Here is a 16,698-nt window from a genome sequence, read left to right as displayed (position 1 = left end):
TCGAAAACGTTCGCGGGGCGCTCTACGCTCGCTCCGCTCCGATTTTCCGGAGTTCCGGAGATAGATACCGCTCTCGAGGCTCGCACTCCTCGAGCGGAGAAAAGCGAGAACGGTTCGAACGGAGGGCCGTCGAATTCGACGGACACTCGCTCGTCCGCCAGGTGACAACGGGGGACGCGGGTCGATACGTCGACGCGCGGCGCGGCGCGGCGCGGCGCCCCGAGCGGAAAGTTCCCCTCGAAAAAGACGAGCGAGGGAAATGAAAAGAGAGGAAAAAAAAAAGAAGAAGTGGAAGACTTACGTCATTCGGTCCGATCTGACCCATGCTGCCCATGCTGGTGGCACCGCGATTCGCGATCGTATCTGCCGCCACCGGCTGCGGGTCGTCCTCGTTGGCAATGGGAATCTTGAAGACCTTTCGATAGATACCACTGACGACGAAAGAGACTTCGCGGGCACACCCCGGGGGCTAACGACCGTTTCTGACCCGCGGCTCTCTCTTTCTCTCTCTCTCTATCTATCCCTCTTCCTGGCGAGTCGCGCGACGATCCCGACAATGAGCGAACAAATTATCACCGGCGACACGGCGGGCCGGCTTCGGCGCGACACGTCCGTCGATTGTCACTACGAGTAACGTGTACGAGGTGTAACGTAGCGCAGCTACGACCAGTCATAATATATCACAAAGGGGGGGGGGGGGGCGCCGGCTTCTCCCGGAAACTCGGAGACGAGTGGTAGCGACGGTGTGTAACAAAGAAAGAGGCGCGTCAACGCGTGTAAACGTACCGAGAGCACAACGGCGAGGCGAGAAAAGATCTCGGGGAAAACGCGAGAGAAACGGGTTAGGTTGAGTATTAACAGGCACGGCCGGTGCGAGCGATGCGAGACGAGACGAGACGAGACGAGACGAGACGAGACGAAACGATCCACCCTGGACGAGAGCCGGTTGCTAACTGACGCCGTCGAGCGTCGAGCGGCCGCGATCATCTGACCGGCAGGCCGGGCGTCGGGGAAAGCAGGATGGCGGGGGAATGGGGATGCGAGGATGGCAGATCGCGGCCACACGGGGGATGGTGGAGGCACGCACGCCGGTTTTACGCGGCTGTCATTGGTCGGCGCAGGGCTGTACGACGCTCGACGAGAGTCCCGCGTCGATCTATCGACGGTATTTCGAGAGCGTGCGCCAGACGGGGACAGATTTTTCGGGGGCTCGACTCTGATTGTGAGTCGACCCCGCTGATTCTAAAAAAAAACTGTCCCCTCGTTTCTTCCGCCGGGTCTTCTCCCTTCTCGCTTTCTCTTTAATTAATATGCACCGAGATATTCCGTATAATGTTAATTGAAATTAACCGAAATTTAGTCTCTCCCTCTCTCTCTCTCTCTTTCCCCTCCCCCCATTCTCTCGAAGCAAAACTAGGAAAAGAAGAAATCAATTAAACCTCGCAGTAATTTCAAATGACATTTATAATAACTACAATCTAAATAAGATTATGGCGTAATAATAAATTATTTTAATTACTTTTGTACCTCTCTCCTACCTTCTTTTTTACTGTCTATATTCTATTCGTACAAAATCAGCGATTTCCTTTGTCTGTTACGTCACTGAACCTTAAATAACCGCGTTTTGAAAGCTTTAATTCGGCTTCGCTTTATTGAACCTTGTAATCCAACCTTCAGAATCTTTATCTTCGACTAACAAATCTCTTCAAGAAATCCAAAACCAAACTTACAAACATTTACCTACGTTCCGTCCGTAGATACGAGGTAGAAAGATCGGAGATACACTCCTGCGCACGCAGGCGGCCGGCCTGATCAGCTGATGCCCTAGCAACAGTGATACTAACCGCGCTAAATATATCAGTTGCATCTGGTTATCGGTACAAAGCGAACTCGTAACAACGGCAATAACACGAGAGAGAGAGAGAGAGAGAGAGAGAGAGAGAGAGAGAGAGAGAGAGAGAGAGAGAGAGAGAGAGAGAGAGAGAGAGAGAGAGAGAGAGAAGGATAGTGTTGCTAATGATAACTATAATTTCGTCATACGATTAAATGCATAATCGTCAATGACGTGTATCGCTACGATTTAAGGATGCGAGGGATGACACTTCCTCGCCGGTGAGTCGCTCGTACGAATTTCCGACCGCGATTATAGTTGCGTTAGAAAGAATCCCGGCAAATCAAAAAATAATTGACAAAGACATACTCATGAGAGGCACATAAAAAATGAGGTAATGCACGTGCTAAAAAAATTATATTTTACTGTTAAGTTTGTCAATAATTTATATAAACTATAAAATCAATTATACCGATAATAATACAGCTATAATAATACTACAATAAAAATAATATTTTTCCTTTTTCCGAACATTAAATTGCGTAAAGAAAATTTAGTGAGAACTTCGTGAACTTGTAAGCCAAGAGTCATATTATTCAATCTTGCGGCGATTAAGAGAAAGCAATGATGACACATCAATGTACACTTGTCTTTTTTTTTATAGAAACATGACGTAAATAAATATACTGATACATTTATGTATTTAATATGTTTAGATTATTTTATCACACACAGGTGATAATTTTATTATATCAAAATAGTAGATTACGTTCTTGTAAATACCTCCTCTCCTCGAAGAAGTCACAAGTGACAAGTGTAATCTGACCTGAATAACTCTTATAAAAATAATTTCTGGACTGCTGATAAGTTATCTCGCACTACCGAACTTACAATTCGCAATCGCGAATAATCTTACTAAAACGCATGTTTCAATGCATATTATACTTTCATCATATTTTTGATATTTTGAAACTATATGATGATTAACATTGCTCATTATCAAATTAATCTACAGATAGTGTGTATTATATCTTTCCACCAAAAAAAAAAAAAAAAAAAAAAAATAGTAAACGACACGACTCCGTACTGACTGAACGGAACAAAAATCAGATCTACTTCTTAACTGAGGAACAAAAGTCAGAAGATGAGCGCGTCTGGTGAAGACGAGTCTTCCTTTAGAAATAGATCCTGAAATTCAATTAAGTAAAGGAAACGTATCATGTGACATAACAGGTTCGTGCGTCGTAAATGTTGAGGTCAATGAAACCACATTCCTTCGGGCAGATTGGGGGATCGCAAACGAAATGGCACCACCATCCGAGACCTCCGATTCCTTCTTCCTTTGTCTCCCAAGGATACTGCAAAATGAAGGCAGCGAGGGACCGACCCTTCATTTCCGCGAGAGCCCTTTAACGAGTCTTTGTTACGCGTACGAAATGTCGTCGCGCGAAACAGAGCAAGAGGGTATATATACAATATATATACATACATATATATATACATACCTATATATACATATATGAATGAGTGAGAGAGGGGGGGGGGAAGAGAAGAGAAAAACGTGAAATACGTTCATAATCCGTGTGATAAACTACTGCGCAGAGATTATTCGTTTTGCACGTATTTGTTACACGTAAAACGTCACAGAGCGACGTGCACAATATTAAATCACGTCCGATTCGATTGCTGCGATCAGCGATTTTACTCTCGAATAATTCCGATAAGTAGCTGCAAACATTACGCGTATAGCTTTCATCAGTTTCGTCCCAGTCGGCTTTCGTCGAAACGCTGCGAAACGCGTCACGCAGACTCGATAAGGAGCCACGAGGGACGACGACCAGGAAAAGGCGCCGTATCCCGAGTTATGCATTAATTATCGACGATAACGAACGGATTTTCGCGGAACTGAACGGGGCGGCTGGCGGCTGCGCGATTTTTCTATTCGGGATCTCGTTAGACGTCATTCGGACGGGACGGACAGGAAGTTCGGTGATTATCGGTCGGCGACGTCGCGTTGTGCATATTGGCGTGTGAAACGCAACACCGAGTCCGACCTTTTCCGCGCTTTCGGACGAAACGATGTGACGAAATGCGGCGACGATAACAGTTCCTTCAACCTGTCTGCCGCGAAACAGGTACTGGGGTCTCTAGAAAACGTGTTTCGTGTGCCGTGCGGATTGACAGGCTAGATTATTGGATAGATAGACGGATAGATTAGCCAGCCGAAAGAAACCAGCATGAGAGAGCGTTCCGCGAATTCAGTTCCTTACGGCCGGAGTTACGCCAGTCGAGCTAAGGCTGTCGGAGCTTCCATCTCGAGATACGAGAGGGGCCCCGGTATCCATTGAAAATACATAAACTTAAACTAAATATTAACAGATATACAGATTTTCATATTAAATGTATGTATGTATTATAAGACTTATATAGATATAAACTAATATACACAAACTAATAATAAGAGAGACATGAATTTAATTATAAACTAACATGTCCAATTTATGACGGCCGAATTAACGATTCTTCTCTCTATTTCTTTCACTTTCTACTTTCTTTCTACCTTTCTAGCCACATTCTCCGAATAGTACAGCACTTGCTCAATATACACGAAATGCGTGTACGCTAAAGCATCTGTTCGAATTCGTGGTAAGAATTCCGCTCGACGGTAATCACGATGAGGCACCGACATTCAGGCGAATGATATTTTAGTCGAGTTCCGTGTGAACTCCCGGTCAATCGCGATTTCCGCGAAGACGAGGACTTCTCTCCCTCCCCCTCCCCCCTCTCTCTCTCCCTCTTTCTCTCTTGCTTCGACGCTGTGAGGTTTCTATTATTTTGTATTCCCGGGAGAAGGCGGACCCACACTTTTGGCCGAGGTTAGTATTGGAAGCGCGAAGGGGTCAACGCTCGGGAAAGCGCCTCTCATTACGGCACTGCCATACGATATTGCCAGGCCCGTCGCTTGAATATCCCTGTTCTCCTCATAGTTCTGACGCTCTTACTCCGTGTACATATGTCCATGTATCACATTCTGTTTCTCTTTCTCTCACCCGTTACCCCTATGTATCGCGATCGCCTCTCCTGCTTCCTCGAATGCTCGATCATTTTGCCTCTGTGCACTTACGATAATAAGTTTCGTTTTTCTAGGTCGCCCTCCAGCCCTTTTCCACGCTCGATTTCATCCCTTACGAATGACAGAGGCTCAATCCGAACAATCCGCCTTTGTTTCTGTTTCTCTCTTGTTATTCTGGCTTATGGCATTTATTAAAATGGATGCTGGGTACCACGCTTAACTAAATTGTCTTCTTTTGTTTATGTTATTAGCGAGGGGAGGAGGGGGGGGGGGCGATTCAGGGACCAGCGGGACCGATTAATTAAAGTTGTCACATTTTATTTTTACTCCATATACTTTTATAGTGTAATCCGTCAGCATCTTTTTTCGCAAGATTAATACATTATATTCGTAAAAATAAATAAACAGTAATGCGATTATATTTACTCGTGAAAGATAAATAAACGGACAGGTCTGTCTCGACACAATAATACGAGCTTGAAAATATTACCTGTCCACCATCAGGTAAAGCAACGGTTACCTATTCACTCAACGTACCAAATGATCAATACCTCCGAAAAAAAGACGTCTCCACCTCCCTCCTGCTTTCGTGTTAACTGTCAGTCTGTCGTCGGTATCCTCAGGCTGTCATAACATCGCTCTATATCGGTTTATCCCGCTGGGCTGGTCTTTTTTTCCAAACTCGGCACAATCGATTCTTATTATCTCTTGCATTCACCTTTTTATCCTGTTCGCTTTCCCGCTCCATTAGTTTGCTCTAGCTCTAGCTATCTTTCTACTTTCATATCCTTCTCCAAGATATTCTGCCTTCTACACTAAACCTATCTCGTTTTCTTTTTCTCCTACACTCTCTCTCTCTCTCTTTCTCTCTTTTTCTCTTTTACATACACAGCGTCCCGTTATAACGGAGCCTGGAGCAGTTCGCTGTTCGGTGTACACGATTAGCTCCTACGAGAAACCATCGGAAAGTTTTGTCTACCGCAATTTGCGATGACTAATAACCGGTTCCACGCTCGAGTGACGAAAATTGCTTTTACCTTGCGCGACGCTTACCATCGACGGAAGACGTTCGCTCAATCGGTCTGTTGGTCAGTAGGCTCGTCCGTAAACCTACATTTCGTCAAGGATATCGGACATCCTTTATCTGAGAAAACCTTCTTGAAATAATTATCGGCCTCAGATTATACGTAATTAAAGATAGTTGTCGATGGTAATTAAAAAGGATGGACCGCGATAAAAGGCCTATTTGTTCAGAAATAAAATTATCGCAGTATTGAGGCTATTTCTCACGAAACGTCCTGCATTTCATCAGTAACTCATTAAAGTGCGCCATATTTGTTTTCAGCGAATGAATCACGAACGGATCGTGGAATTGCCAATTTTGGACGCGTCGAACACTTCCAGTAGAATTAACATCAAAACAGATAATTCAGAGACAAAGAACCATCTTACGGAAAGGTGCGTTTTTTATCAGCGCATATGTATTCAAATCGTGCGTTTTATTTTTGTTATTCACGCGAGAGAAGTTGTACATTATAGCATCCACAGCTATGTCTCATCACGAGCAAAATATCTTACATACTCGCGATATGCCAGACGTCGAAAAAGCTCTAAGGTCAGCTAGCGAGTAACCAGCGAATCGCGATATGATAGTACAAAATGAATCTGCGTTACCAAATCACGTCCAAGGATTTCAAAATCGAACATCGACAAAAATAATAATACTTAATACCACTAATAATACTTAATAATAATAATTTCCTATTAAACGAAAAAATAAACTTTCTTTTAAAATAAAAGAAAAAGGCTTTATTTAAAACTTATTTCAAAAAGTTTTACATCAGCAAGTACGCGCGCATACTCACATGAAATCATGGGATTACATAAATTAAACATATACAGCGCGAAACAAAGCATAAAACGTGGTTCTCCGAAAGTCAGTGGCCAGCAAAATATTATGTATAGTTATGCAAGAAGCGAGTGCGGAGAGTATTTTCGCGATTCTCGTAAATGTGCCGGTATCAAAAGTGTGACTCACTGTCGCGATGCATGAATAGTCGCGCGTGTAGACGTAGTTGTGTGACTGCCTATATCTCTATCCCTCAATGTCCTTGCACGTAATCTTCCGCTAAAAGGCACCGATATAAATTGTTTAAGAACGTTTAGCGACTGTGAGTCACGTCGCTCTACACTGGAAAACTTTGCGTAACAATGCCAGCGCGTCTGCTCCCGATCGCTAAGCGAAGATCAGACTGTTTTGCATAAGGCCATTCGCGCAGATGTTCTTAAATGGGATCTTAAACATGATTTTTATGATGAAATACCGCAAATTTTCGCCGCAAGAAATTTACGAGTTATTCGAAAACGTATATAACGTCGTAGAAAGAGAGAAAGAGAGAGAGATGCAGTTTTACTATTTATGTGTGAATTTTTATAGATAATGGATTTAATTCTATAATATGGCTTTAAAATATTAGCGGCAAAAATATGGAAATATCTAATTAAAATATTTTAATCAGAATTGCATTATTTAAAAGGATTTTTTCAAGATCACGCAAAGCACCTCGCGACGCCGTGAGCTATAACTATTTTTAGTTTATGTAAATTTAGTCCCGCAGATAATGTCTTTGAAAAAGCTTTTAGTGTATATATACACAATAAATTTAAGATGTAGCATTGTTGGCACAAAGAAATAAAATCGCATTAAAAAAAGAAATATTTCGCTGTTATCCTTAAGAACCTTAACAAATCCGGCCTATAATATTTTTGTCTCCGACATATCTTTATGCTTTTTATCCTCACGATAAACTCGCTAAAATAAAACCGTACGTTGCGCAATATTTTTTATTGGATAAGAAAATATACGAAATGGATCGATCTCCATCAAACGGGCTCATAAAAACCATCGAGCATAAAAGCTCCCTATAATCGTTCATCCCCAGCACAGTAGGTTGCGTAATTTTTACGACGCCTACTTGGCCAAGGAGCTTACACTGTTTGGGGAGTATCGAATAAATCGATACACAAACTGTTCATTCCTTTGTTTGTCGGGCGAATCTTTCATTAGAATTAAGATCGGAAGTTCTGGGGTTCCTTGTTTACGCTACGAAACACAGATAAATCTTCTCTATTGATGCTGAGTAAATGTTTTTCATTAACGACCAGTGAATACGCAATGAGAAGAAAATCTAAATAAATTATTAATAGATCTGACGCATGGAAAAACATGGTTGTAAATTTGCTTCTATTTGCGAACATTTTTTTCCATGTAATATTGCGATATAAATTGAAATGGACGTGTAATGGACGATTGTGCTAGATTGCGCTAGCGCTAGATTATGCTGGAACCTATTAATATTAAAAGAAAAAACATTAAGTAAACATGCATTTGTCTCTGTAATCTGAATTATTCAACGGACACTTGAATGATTTGCATTTTATCGAAACGCGTGATATGGGTCAAGCATGATATCACTTCATATCGCGTCTTTTGTCTCGATGTCAATCAAGATATTTCGGAAATTCCACATCACGTCGCGCGTTGTCATTAAATTGATAAATTGTGTAGAATTAATAATTATGTAGGAATATATAATATATCGCGTAATATGTAGAAGAATACAGGCCGGGGCGCATGTCAGGGAATAAAATGAGAGAGAGTCAAATATATGGGGAATAATATTGGAGTCAAGTTGGAGGAAATCTAGAGATTGGTGCGGCAATTGTTTTAATACCGCCATTTACGTAACATATGTGACGTGATAGAACGCTTACTTCGCAGATTAAGAGACTTTCGCAATTTGGGAACCGCTGTCGTGGCGTGAAGCGTGCACATGACAGACGTGCACGTGGCGGAGACACGCGCGCGCGAGGGAAAGTAATGCTGCAGAAGAGAGCCGCGTAGCCATTTCGGGGTTTTCCGGAAGAAGTCAGGGAGGCGAGAGAGAGAGAGAAGGGAGGGTCGGCGCAATTTTCGACGTTGCCGTCGGAAAACGCGGTCGGTTCGTCTCTTTGTTACGACCGCAATAACGTCACGCTACGCCGAGAGAGCCTCGTATAGACTCACGGCCCGGCTATTTACTGGAATCGTAAAAACGCGAACAAAGGTTCGTTAGCGCTAGTCTGCTGTCTCCTTTTACGCGCGTTACGTAAGGGGGCAGGGCAGCGCGGGGAAAGAGGGTGGGTATCGTGAGCGAGGGCGACGGATAAACGGATCCTCGCGTTTTCATGCGACGCCGAGACTTCCTCTTTGGAATAAAAAAAAAAAAAAGAAATCCGAATGAATCGTCTATTTGGTGCCTTTTCTTTTTATTTAACGGAGGAAAGAAAGCCACTGCTGATAAATCCCCGTAATGAGCGCGCCGCTTTGTTTCCTCTCGTTCGGCGAGAAAGAACGAGCGCTATTGATAACCAGATCCCACTAGACAGATCATCACGAATTAACTCGCGAGTTTCTTCGCAGGATAAATTATTTATTTAGGAGCTTCCCACACAAAGAAAAAGATATATGGATTCGAGGTTAAGTGATTTAATTCGTGGCTAATTCACGGATCAAATAAAAAAAACCCCTGGGGAGAAAAATCAATATGGGTGAATCATTCCGTACGGTGTCTCATGCGTTTGGCTTTGTACTGTTATCGCGGCAATAATCGTTTTTTATAGTCCAAGAAGTTGAGTCGCGCACGTTCGCACGACAATCTTTATTTTCTCCGTTAATAACGAGCTCCATTCTCGTTCCCATTTGAGACAATGGACGCTTATTTTGTGGGTTGTCACGTTCATAAAAGATCGAAGTAACCACGAGCTCGGAAAAAATACAAGACGATTACAACATAGCCGTAAAAGTACAATAAAACGTTCGCGAAAGCGTGAAATTGCTCAAATCGACGCTCCTCCCTGGATTCGTTAAGCGCAACGATTAAAATAAGGAAAATCAAAACTGGTTTACCGCTTGCAATTATGTACGGCGCAAGATCGTTGCATCAATTTTACGCCGCGGTGCATGGTTAGCTGCAGGTGCAACGATCTGACACATATTACTGATATGATTCACCCATGACTAATACAAAAAGAAGGAGCGATAAGTCCATTGAACGGAGAAAGACAATAGAATCATGTTTACGCACATTATTTACACTCGATTTTTACGACCAATATTTACGATAAAGCAACTCATGCCTTATCAATTCGAAAGCGTCGGATTTATTGTATTTTTTTTTTCCAGATTATTTTATAGTTTTTAGAATGCAAAGAGATACGTTAGGTCAGGAATAAAACGTCGCAGCCTGTGAACTGGCGTTGGTGAATTAACTGAGGATCTAGTCGTCACGTCGCAGAACGAAGCCTGCCAGTGTCGGTTATGCCCGTTACCGTCAGTCAAAGTGTTAAATGATGGATTCTCCTCAGTTCGCGAGACGAGAGATACCTATTGTTCGGAGAAAGTGTAACATCGCATGTTACTCCGCACTGAAGAGATCTCACAGCCTTCCGCTCTCTTACACCAAGGGGGCGTAGCTCAGATGGTAGAGCGCTCGCTTAGCATGCGAGAGGTACCGGGATCGATACCCGGCGCCTCCAGAACTCCTTTTGCCGACTGGAAAAGCAAACTGAGAACCGTGCAAGAGGTATAAAAAAAAATCCCTATCGCATAAACGACAAGATTTTTTTATCCTATTGCATGAACATTTAAAACGTTTTCGACTGGAAAGGCAAAGTAAGAATGCAAAAGATACAAAAAACGATACAAAAGATATAAAAAAGTCTCAATTGCATAAAAGGCAAGATTTTTTTTATCCTGTTGCATGAATATTTAAAACATTTTCGACTGGAAAAGCAAATGAGCGCAAAAGATATAAAAAACGATGCCAAAGATATAAAAAAAGATATTTAAAAAAGTCCCTATCGCATGAAAGGCAAGATTTTTTTTTTAATATTCTGCTGTATGAACATTTAAAACGTTTTCGATAACAAGCGAGAATAAGTTCCCGCAATTTTGGATATCGTCGTAACGAAGACGATAATCTGATCGCCGGCGAATGGCACAATTCGAATTTCCTCCTGCAAAGCCGAAGAGAGGTGTGTGTGTGTGTGTGTGTGTGTGTGTGTGTGTGTGTGCGCGCAGAGGTACCGTAGCGCAGAGAGATGCAGTAACGGTACAATATAATTCCACGAGATTGCGGGCATCACCGACCACATTGCAGGTACGCGATCCACGGATGTGATTCCCTCCGGCGAACTTTTACAACAATGCATACGCCGGCCTGATAAAGCGGGGAGATATCCGTGTCAACTCGATGCGCTGGGCTGCCGATCGTTTTCACTCGCGCGCTTTAACGAAAACGTCCGACAACATTTCTTGTTGTGCGCCGAACGTATATACTACATATTATCGCCGTATCTCTATTGACGACAGAAGTCACGAGGATGGACGTCGAAAATAAACGTGCTTCTTGGTGCACATTCGCGTGAGACAAAAAGCGTTATCGCCTCTCGATATTTCGCTCAATCATCCTCATCGTACGATACATCTCCCGCTTATCGCGCTTACAAAATTAACATAATCAACAATTCATAAAAATTCAAATTATACATTCAACAAAATTAAAGAAAAAATTCAAGATGACGCAAAGTAAGATTGAAAAAAAAAATTAAACGAATATATTTCTGGAAGTTACTAAATTTGAAAATTACAATTAAATTTTGGAATACGATGAAAAAGATGACGCGACGATATAAATCTCCGTTCAACGTGACATTTAGTTTTAAAATTCTTTTTGTCGGAGACACTGTCTGAGTGTACGTGACGGCGCGGTCACCGTGTCATTGCATAATGTTGCCAGAATTGCAAGTAGGGCTTTGTCACGGTGTTTACGAGCAGCGGCGGGCGATTCCGACAAAAGTCCTCGGAAAAAAACCGAGAGATTTGCGATTGTTCTGATTGCATCGACGCGACGACGCCTCAATACACGAATGGGGGATGTTTCGATCGAAGATAATTTTTCAATGTAGTCGCAGACGTCGCAGTCTATCTAATGTATCTTGACCGGCCGGCTCTTAAATAACTGCTTGCATAACGTTACGCGTACACACCTCGCGAGCCAGCGGGTATCTATAATCTGTTTACGATCGTCTCCCGACGGTTTAATTGCTGCACTTCGGCTCCGATAATGAGCCGCAGCATTGTTGTAACACCTGATAATATAATTTGCAGATAAACGCGAAGACGAGCAGCCAGGCTGCCTGCTTGTGCAGCGTTACTTTGGAATGCAACTGTGCAAACTCCGCGCGAATCTACGATCGTTCGCTTTATGCACGCACTCTCCACCGTAAATTACCTAACATTTTCAGAATTGTAATACGGACCTGGGTTGAAACGTTGTGAAGTTCTTATGTATATTTTTTGCCAATTGTTGTCGATTTAAATATATTATTTTTAGTTAAACATTATTGGCGGAACAAACATTTACTTTTTGGTTTAATACGGACGTTCGTTTACGTTCTAAATGAACTAAGAATCGAGAAATTTCTGCCATACGTTTTACGAAACACGATTGCTGAAAACTGAAAATGATTTATCTACTAACAAAATTTCATTAAACGTTACATTTTTCGTAAGTTCGTAATTTCGCTTTGCTGATGCATTTTAGTAATTATATTTTTAATTCTTTGTAAAATTGAAAAATTGAAAAATAAATTCCTTTATTTATACAGTCCTGAAATGTATTTTTTGCTGTAAACTTTATTCTATTTTCATATCAATTACAATTAAAAGATTATTCGTATTTAGATACCTTCTTGCAAAAAATGTTTTGATTGTTATTAAATGCATCTATTATGAAATGTTCTGTACAAAGAACATATGCATATTGCGTATCAAGCTTTTAAAAACATGTTACTGCATGTTGCAATAATCCAAGCAGTTAAATATGCGTTGCAGCGAAAAAAGAAGCAATAATCGCCCCGAAATTATGTGGAAAACACGATAAGCAGCTTGGTCGTAGGCCAGGCTCGAGTGACGCAAATCGGACTGCACACGATGCTCGAAAAACAGGGTGTGTCGCGATATAATGTCATAACTTTAAGATTCAATATCCGCAAAGTGACGCCAGGTAAAAATCACGAATGTGGGTCTCAAACGTTACGGAGACAGATATATTTTTGAATCTAAGAAAAAAACAAAGCAATTACGAGCAATGTGAGATAAAATAATGATCTTAACAGGCGTAACTGATAAAGAGCTACGTTCTCACCGAGCATTTAGCGATAAATATGGTTGTCTGATTCTCACATCTCACGTTGTTATTGAATGCGATATTAATGGCAAGCAAACAAGGCATACAGCATAGCGTTAAACGTGCGGGCTCTGTTATCAGTTATGCGTTTATATCGATTAATACCGCTGTATGTACAATGGCTCCTGTTTTGAAGAATCTACGAGCATTACGTAATTCCGTAAATTACCCGAAGCCCGATGTTTTCACATAACGTGTTTAACGTGGAATCGCCGCGGGAATTGGATAGCTAAAATCGCGGGACAGGGCTTTGCGCGAAGGCGAGAAAAAGGAGAAGACCGTCGCCGCACCTTGCAACTCGATTAACAAACGCCCCGGAGTTATCTGCACGTCGCTTCGAGGTTTCCACTCGCGCAATTCGGCGCAAACAAGCGCCTCGCGAGTCTGTAAACAGAGACCCCGAGAAGGAGAAAGAGATAGAAAGGGAGAGAGAAGCTGAGAGAGAGAGAGACAGAATGAGATACTGAGCAGCGCAAAGCGGAGAAGGCGGAGGAAAAGGAGGAAAAGTTGGCGGAGGAGTTTGCGTTGTCAAGTTTTCCGGGCTTTATTTTCCGCGCTCCGCCGGCGAAACTCCCAGGAATTTCACTCGTACCATTTTCTTCCGACAATGCCGCCCATGCCGCTTGCGCAAAAGGCTGGTTAACGAGAAAACTTGCGTTCTCTCCCCCGGGGAAGCAGGGTGTAGGGGGAAGGTTCGCCAACGAAATCCTCGACGAGCTTTCTGTTGTTCGTTTATCATAGTTATGCCAGTCTGCCCGAATTATCAAACACCGAAAATTATACATATATATAAATATAAATATATAACTTTCGATATTGTACACATGATTTTTCTACGGCAATACGCAATTTTTTAGACGTTTATTCACACGTCAGAAGATTGTTTAATAGTCAATAAACAGACATTGCCCCAGAATCTTATTAAGTATCTTTTTATCGTGATTACTGAAAAGTGAGCTAAGAAAAACGGTTGTTTTTTTAATGATGAGATAATTTTATGCTAAATCAAAGGGGTTCGGAATTAAAGCACAATTTTTTTTAGACATGTAATAACGATAAAATCCTGAAGCAAGATTAAGAAAAAAATTCTAGACTATTCGAAGCGTCTGTAGATGAAAGAAAATGGAGCAACCCTTGGCGACGCCCTAAGTAAAAGCCGTCGTCGAAATCGGCGGACGATCAAACCGGCAGTCGCGATTTCCACGTTGCGACAACGAGACGCTGTGTATCGCATCCTAATCGTCGTATTTCTTTCCCCCTCGTATGCGCGCGTACGCTTTTGCTTCCGAAGCGCGCGGGGCATCATTGGCGAATCAATGGCGGGCGGCTCGTAACAGCGGCTCTCCGACTTTTATGCGCCGATAAATTAAGGGAAACTCGCCTGAGAAGAACGCGTCAGAGTGTACGAGACGAGGGGGAGAAAAGTCGGATACGCATCTCCGTGTGTCTTTTCCGTGGAAGCGTGAAGAACGCGGGGTGACGAGAACGTCAGCGGTTGGATGTTGGGTCGTAAAACCGGAGCTGTATCAACAATGTATTTTTCTTTCCCCCTCGCCGAAAGGGCCGCGCCCGGCCCGGCCCGGCCGGTTCCCCCTCGGCCGGCGCGCGATCAATGATCTATCGCGATCACACAGCCGCGCGCGGACGAATTTTATATCGCGATAAATTAGTCGAATTGCGCGCGCGGAGCCGAGGGTATCCGCACGAAATTAAATCGGGCCTCGTACTATATTCCGTTGAGCTATAAAACCTACGGACGAAAATGTCTCTAGGGATTTATATGTATATAGCTTAGGAGAGAGAGAGACATATACGTGCGTTTTATAGGCTCTATCTAGCCGGCGTATAGGAGGGCTGTCGCGTTAAATTATAAATTCGGTCAAACAATGGCAACGATAAAGTCGCCGAGAAATTATATTGCTCCGAGATTCGGCGAGATTAGAAGTTTATTTCTACTTCTAATTGCGCGAGACACATACGCGCTCTGTCGCAGATTTATCGGACGTTTCTTCGGTCGGATAAAAATAAAATAGTATAAAGAATACTATATGAAACTTAAAGAAACGTTAATTTCAAATATTGACGAAAGAGATGTACTCAATAAGGGAAATCCTACAACTGTAGAATAATTCACATAAAAATGACGTATGGCTCACATTCGAGTAATCTTTCGTAATCGCATAGACCATAAAATCGATCTTGGTAAAAAAATCCAGGAGCATATAGAATTACCTCGATGCAACGATAAACCCTGCGCGGTATTATCCACTCAAGAAATCATCGTGGGACTCGAGCGACAGGGATAGATTTTATTTTCTGACAGATTAGTACCTGCATTACGACAGACAGAGAGAAGAAAGGAAATCGAGGGACCGGTTAGGTAAAATCTTGGGAGCGTCCCTTCGCCGGGCCGGGACGACGAAGTCAAGCACCTTGAAGCAGGGCGAGGACGGGAGGACGTGATGGTCGCTCATGTGTCAACGGTGTAATAAGGGTCTCCCGAAAAGGGGGGAGGGGGGACGCGTCCGAAATTGCGTACCTCGCGCTGGTAATAACACCCCGGCAGCCAACCTCGAAAAGGAATTTAATCGGTCTGCTTTCGTTTACGGCGCATAAAAACCGGAGGGTACCGGCCGTCGTCTTACGATTCGCGTTACGCTTCCGAATGTAAACAGGCGAGCATCGTAGCACTTCCCGGCCAAGGAGAGACACGTTGATAAATAAGTTTCATTGTTCCGTCAGGCCCCCCGATTATTCTCGCTACGCATGAGTCGCACGAGCAATACATTGTCGCTTAATGTTTGACATTGACGACAGCTTCGCGCGAAGGTTCGGAGCAAATTTAGAATCCACCTAAGAAAAAATGTTTAAAATAGAAAAGATTTTAAGACTGTATTTTTATGTCACGAGTTAATTTTAAACTATTCGCCGTCTCTATTTGCAAGATATTTCCTAGAAAATATTTTCTTTGTTCACCGCTGAAGATAAGAAGCTATTCCGGGATTATTGTTCCTTTATGTTGATCCGACTCCACTCTTATCTTCGATACGATTTATAAATCAGCAGTGGTCGATGACAAATAACAGAATCAACCTGCTATCGTCAATTTATTCTTCTTTCTCCAAGGAAATAACACGTTCCCGTAGAGTTGCTAAAAGCTCGCGTTAAACAGCGCCGGGAGAGTATCAAAATAAACAGCTAGCTCTAGCTACATCGTGAAAAGATCTCCCCATATCAATCCGAACCGAGAAAAACCCGACATCACGCTCGAGAGCACTTCCATCTCGATGTTGAGTTGAACGAATAAACGTCAACGTGAATACGCGGCATGCGGCGTAAAAGCCGCGTGATTTCCACCTCTAGCGTAAGTTGAGCTGCGAAAAAAAAAGCGAGAGAGAGAGAGAGAGAGAGAGAGGAAAAAATAAATTCAATGTCCAATACGACCACCAAGCAGCCACCCTTCGTTTCCGTTCCTTTGTGCGCGGCAGAGATCGCGTTAGGCA

The 16,698-nt window shown here is 42.8% G+C and overlaps 1 protein-coding gene and 1 non-coding gene across 6 annotated transcripts in view; one reads left to right on the top strand and one right to left on the bottom strand.

Annotated features, from left to right (window-relative positions):
* The window catches only part of Sesn (Sestrin), a 169,176-nt gene that overhangs the window by 37,318 nt on the left and 115,160 nt on the right, over positions 1-16,698 (bottom strand). The window contains exon 1 of one of the 5 annotated variants that reach the window (XM_071712908.1): positions 302-976. The exons of the other annotated variants lie outside the window; for them this stretch is intronic. Coding sequence (XP_071569009.1) covers positions 302-334 — 33 coding nt within the window. The 5' untranslated portion in view covers positions 335-976. Of the gene's footprint in view, positions 1-301; positions 977-16,698 lie in introns of those variants that run through there. 5 annotated transcript variants of the gene reach the window in all.
* Trnaa-agc (transfer RNA alanine (anticodon AGC)) lies at positions 10,409-10,481 on the top strand. Its single transcript has one exon. It is a non-coding gene; the product is annotated as a tRNA-Ala (tRNA).

Source organism: Temnothorax nylanderi, unplaced genomic scaffold (genome assembly GCF_030848795.1).
Source record: "Temnothorax nylanderi isolate EJ_2023f unplaced genomic scaffold, tnyl_v1.0 TNYL_tig0005_pilon, whole genome shotgun sequence".
NCBI lineage: Eukaryota > Metazoa > Arthropoda > Insecta > Hymenoptera > Formicidae > Temnothorax > Temnothorax nylanderi.
Note: the sequence above shows the minus strand (reverse complement) of the source record. Positions and strands in the feature narration are given on the sequence as shown.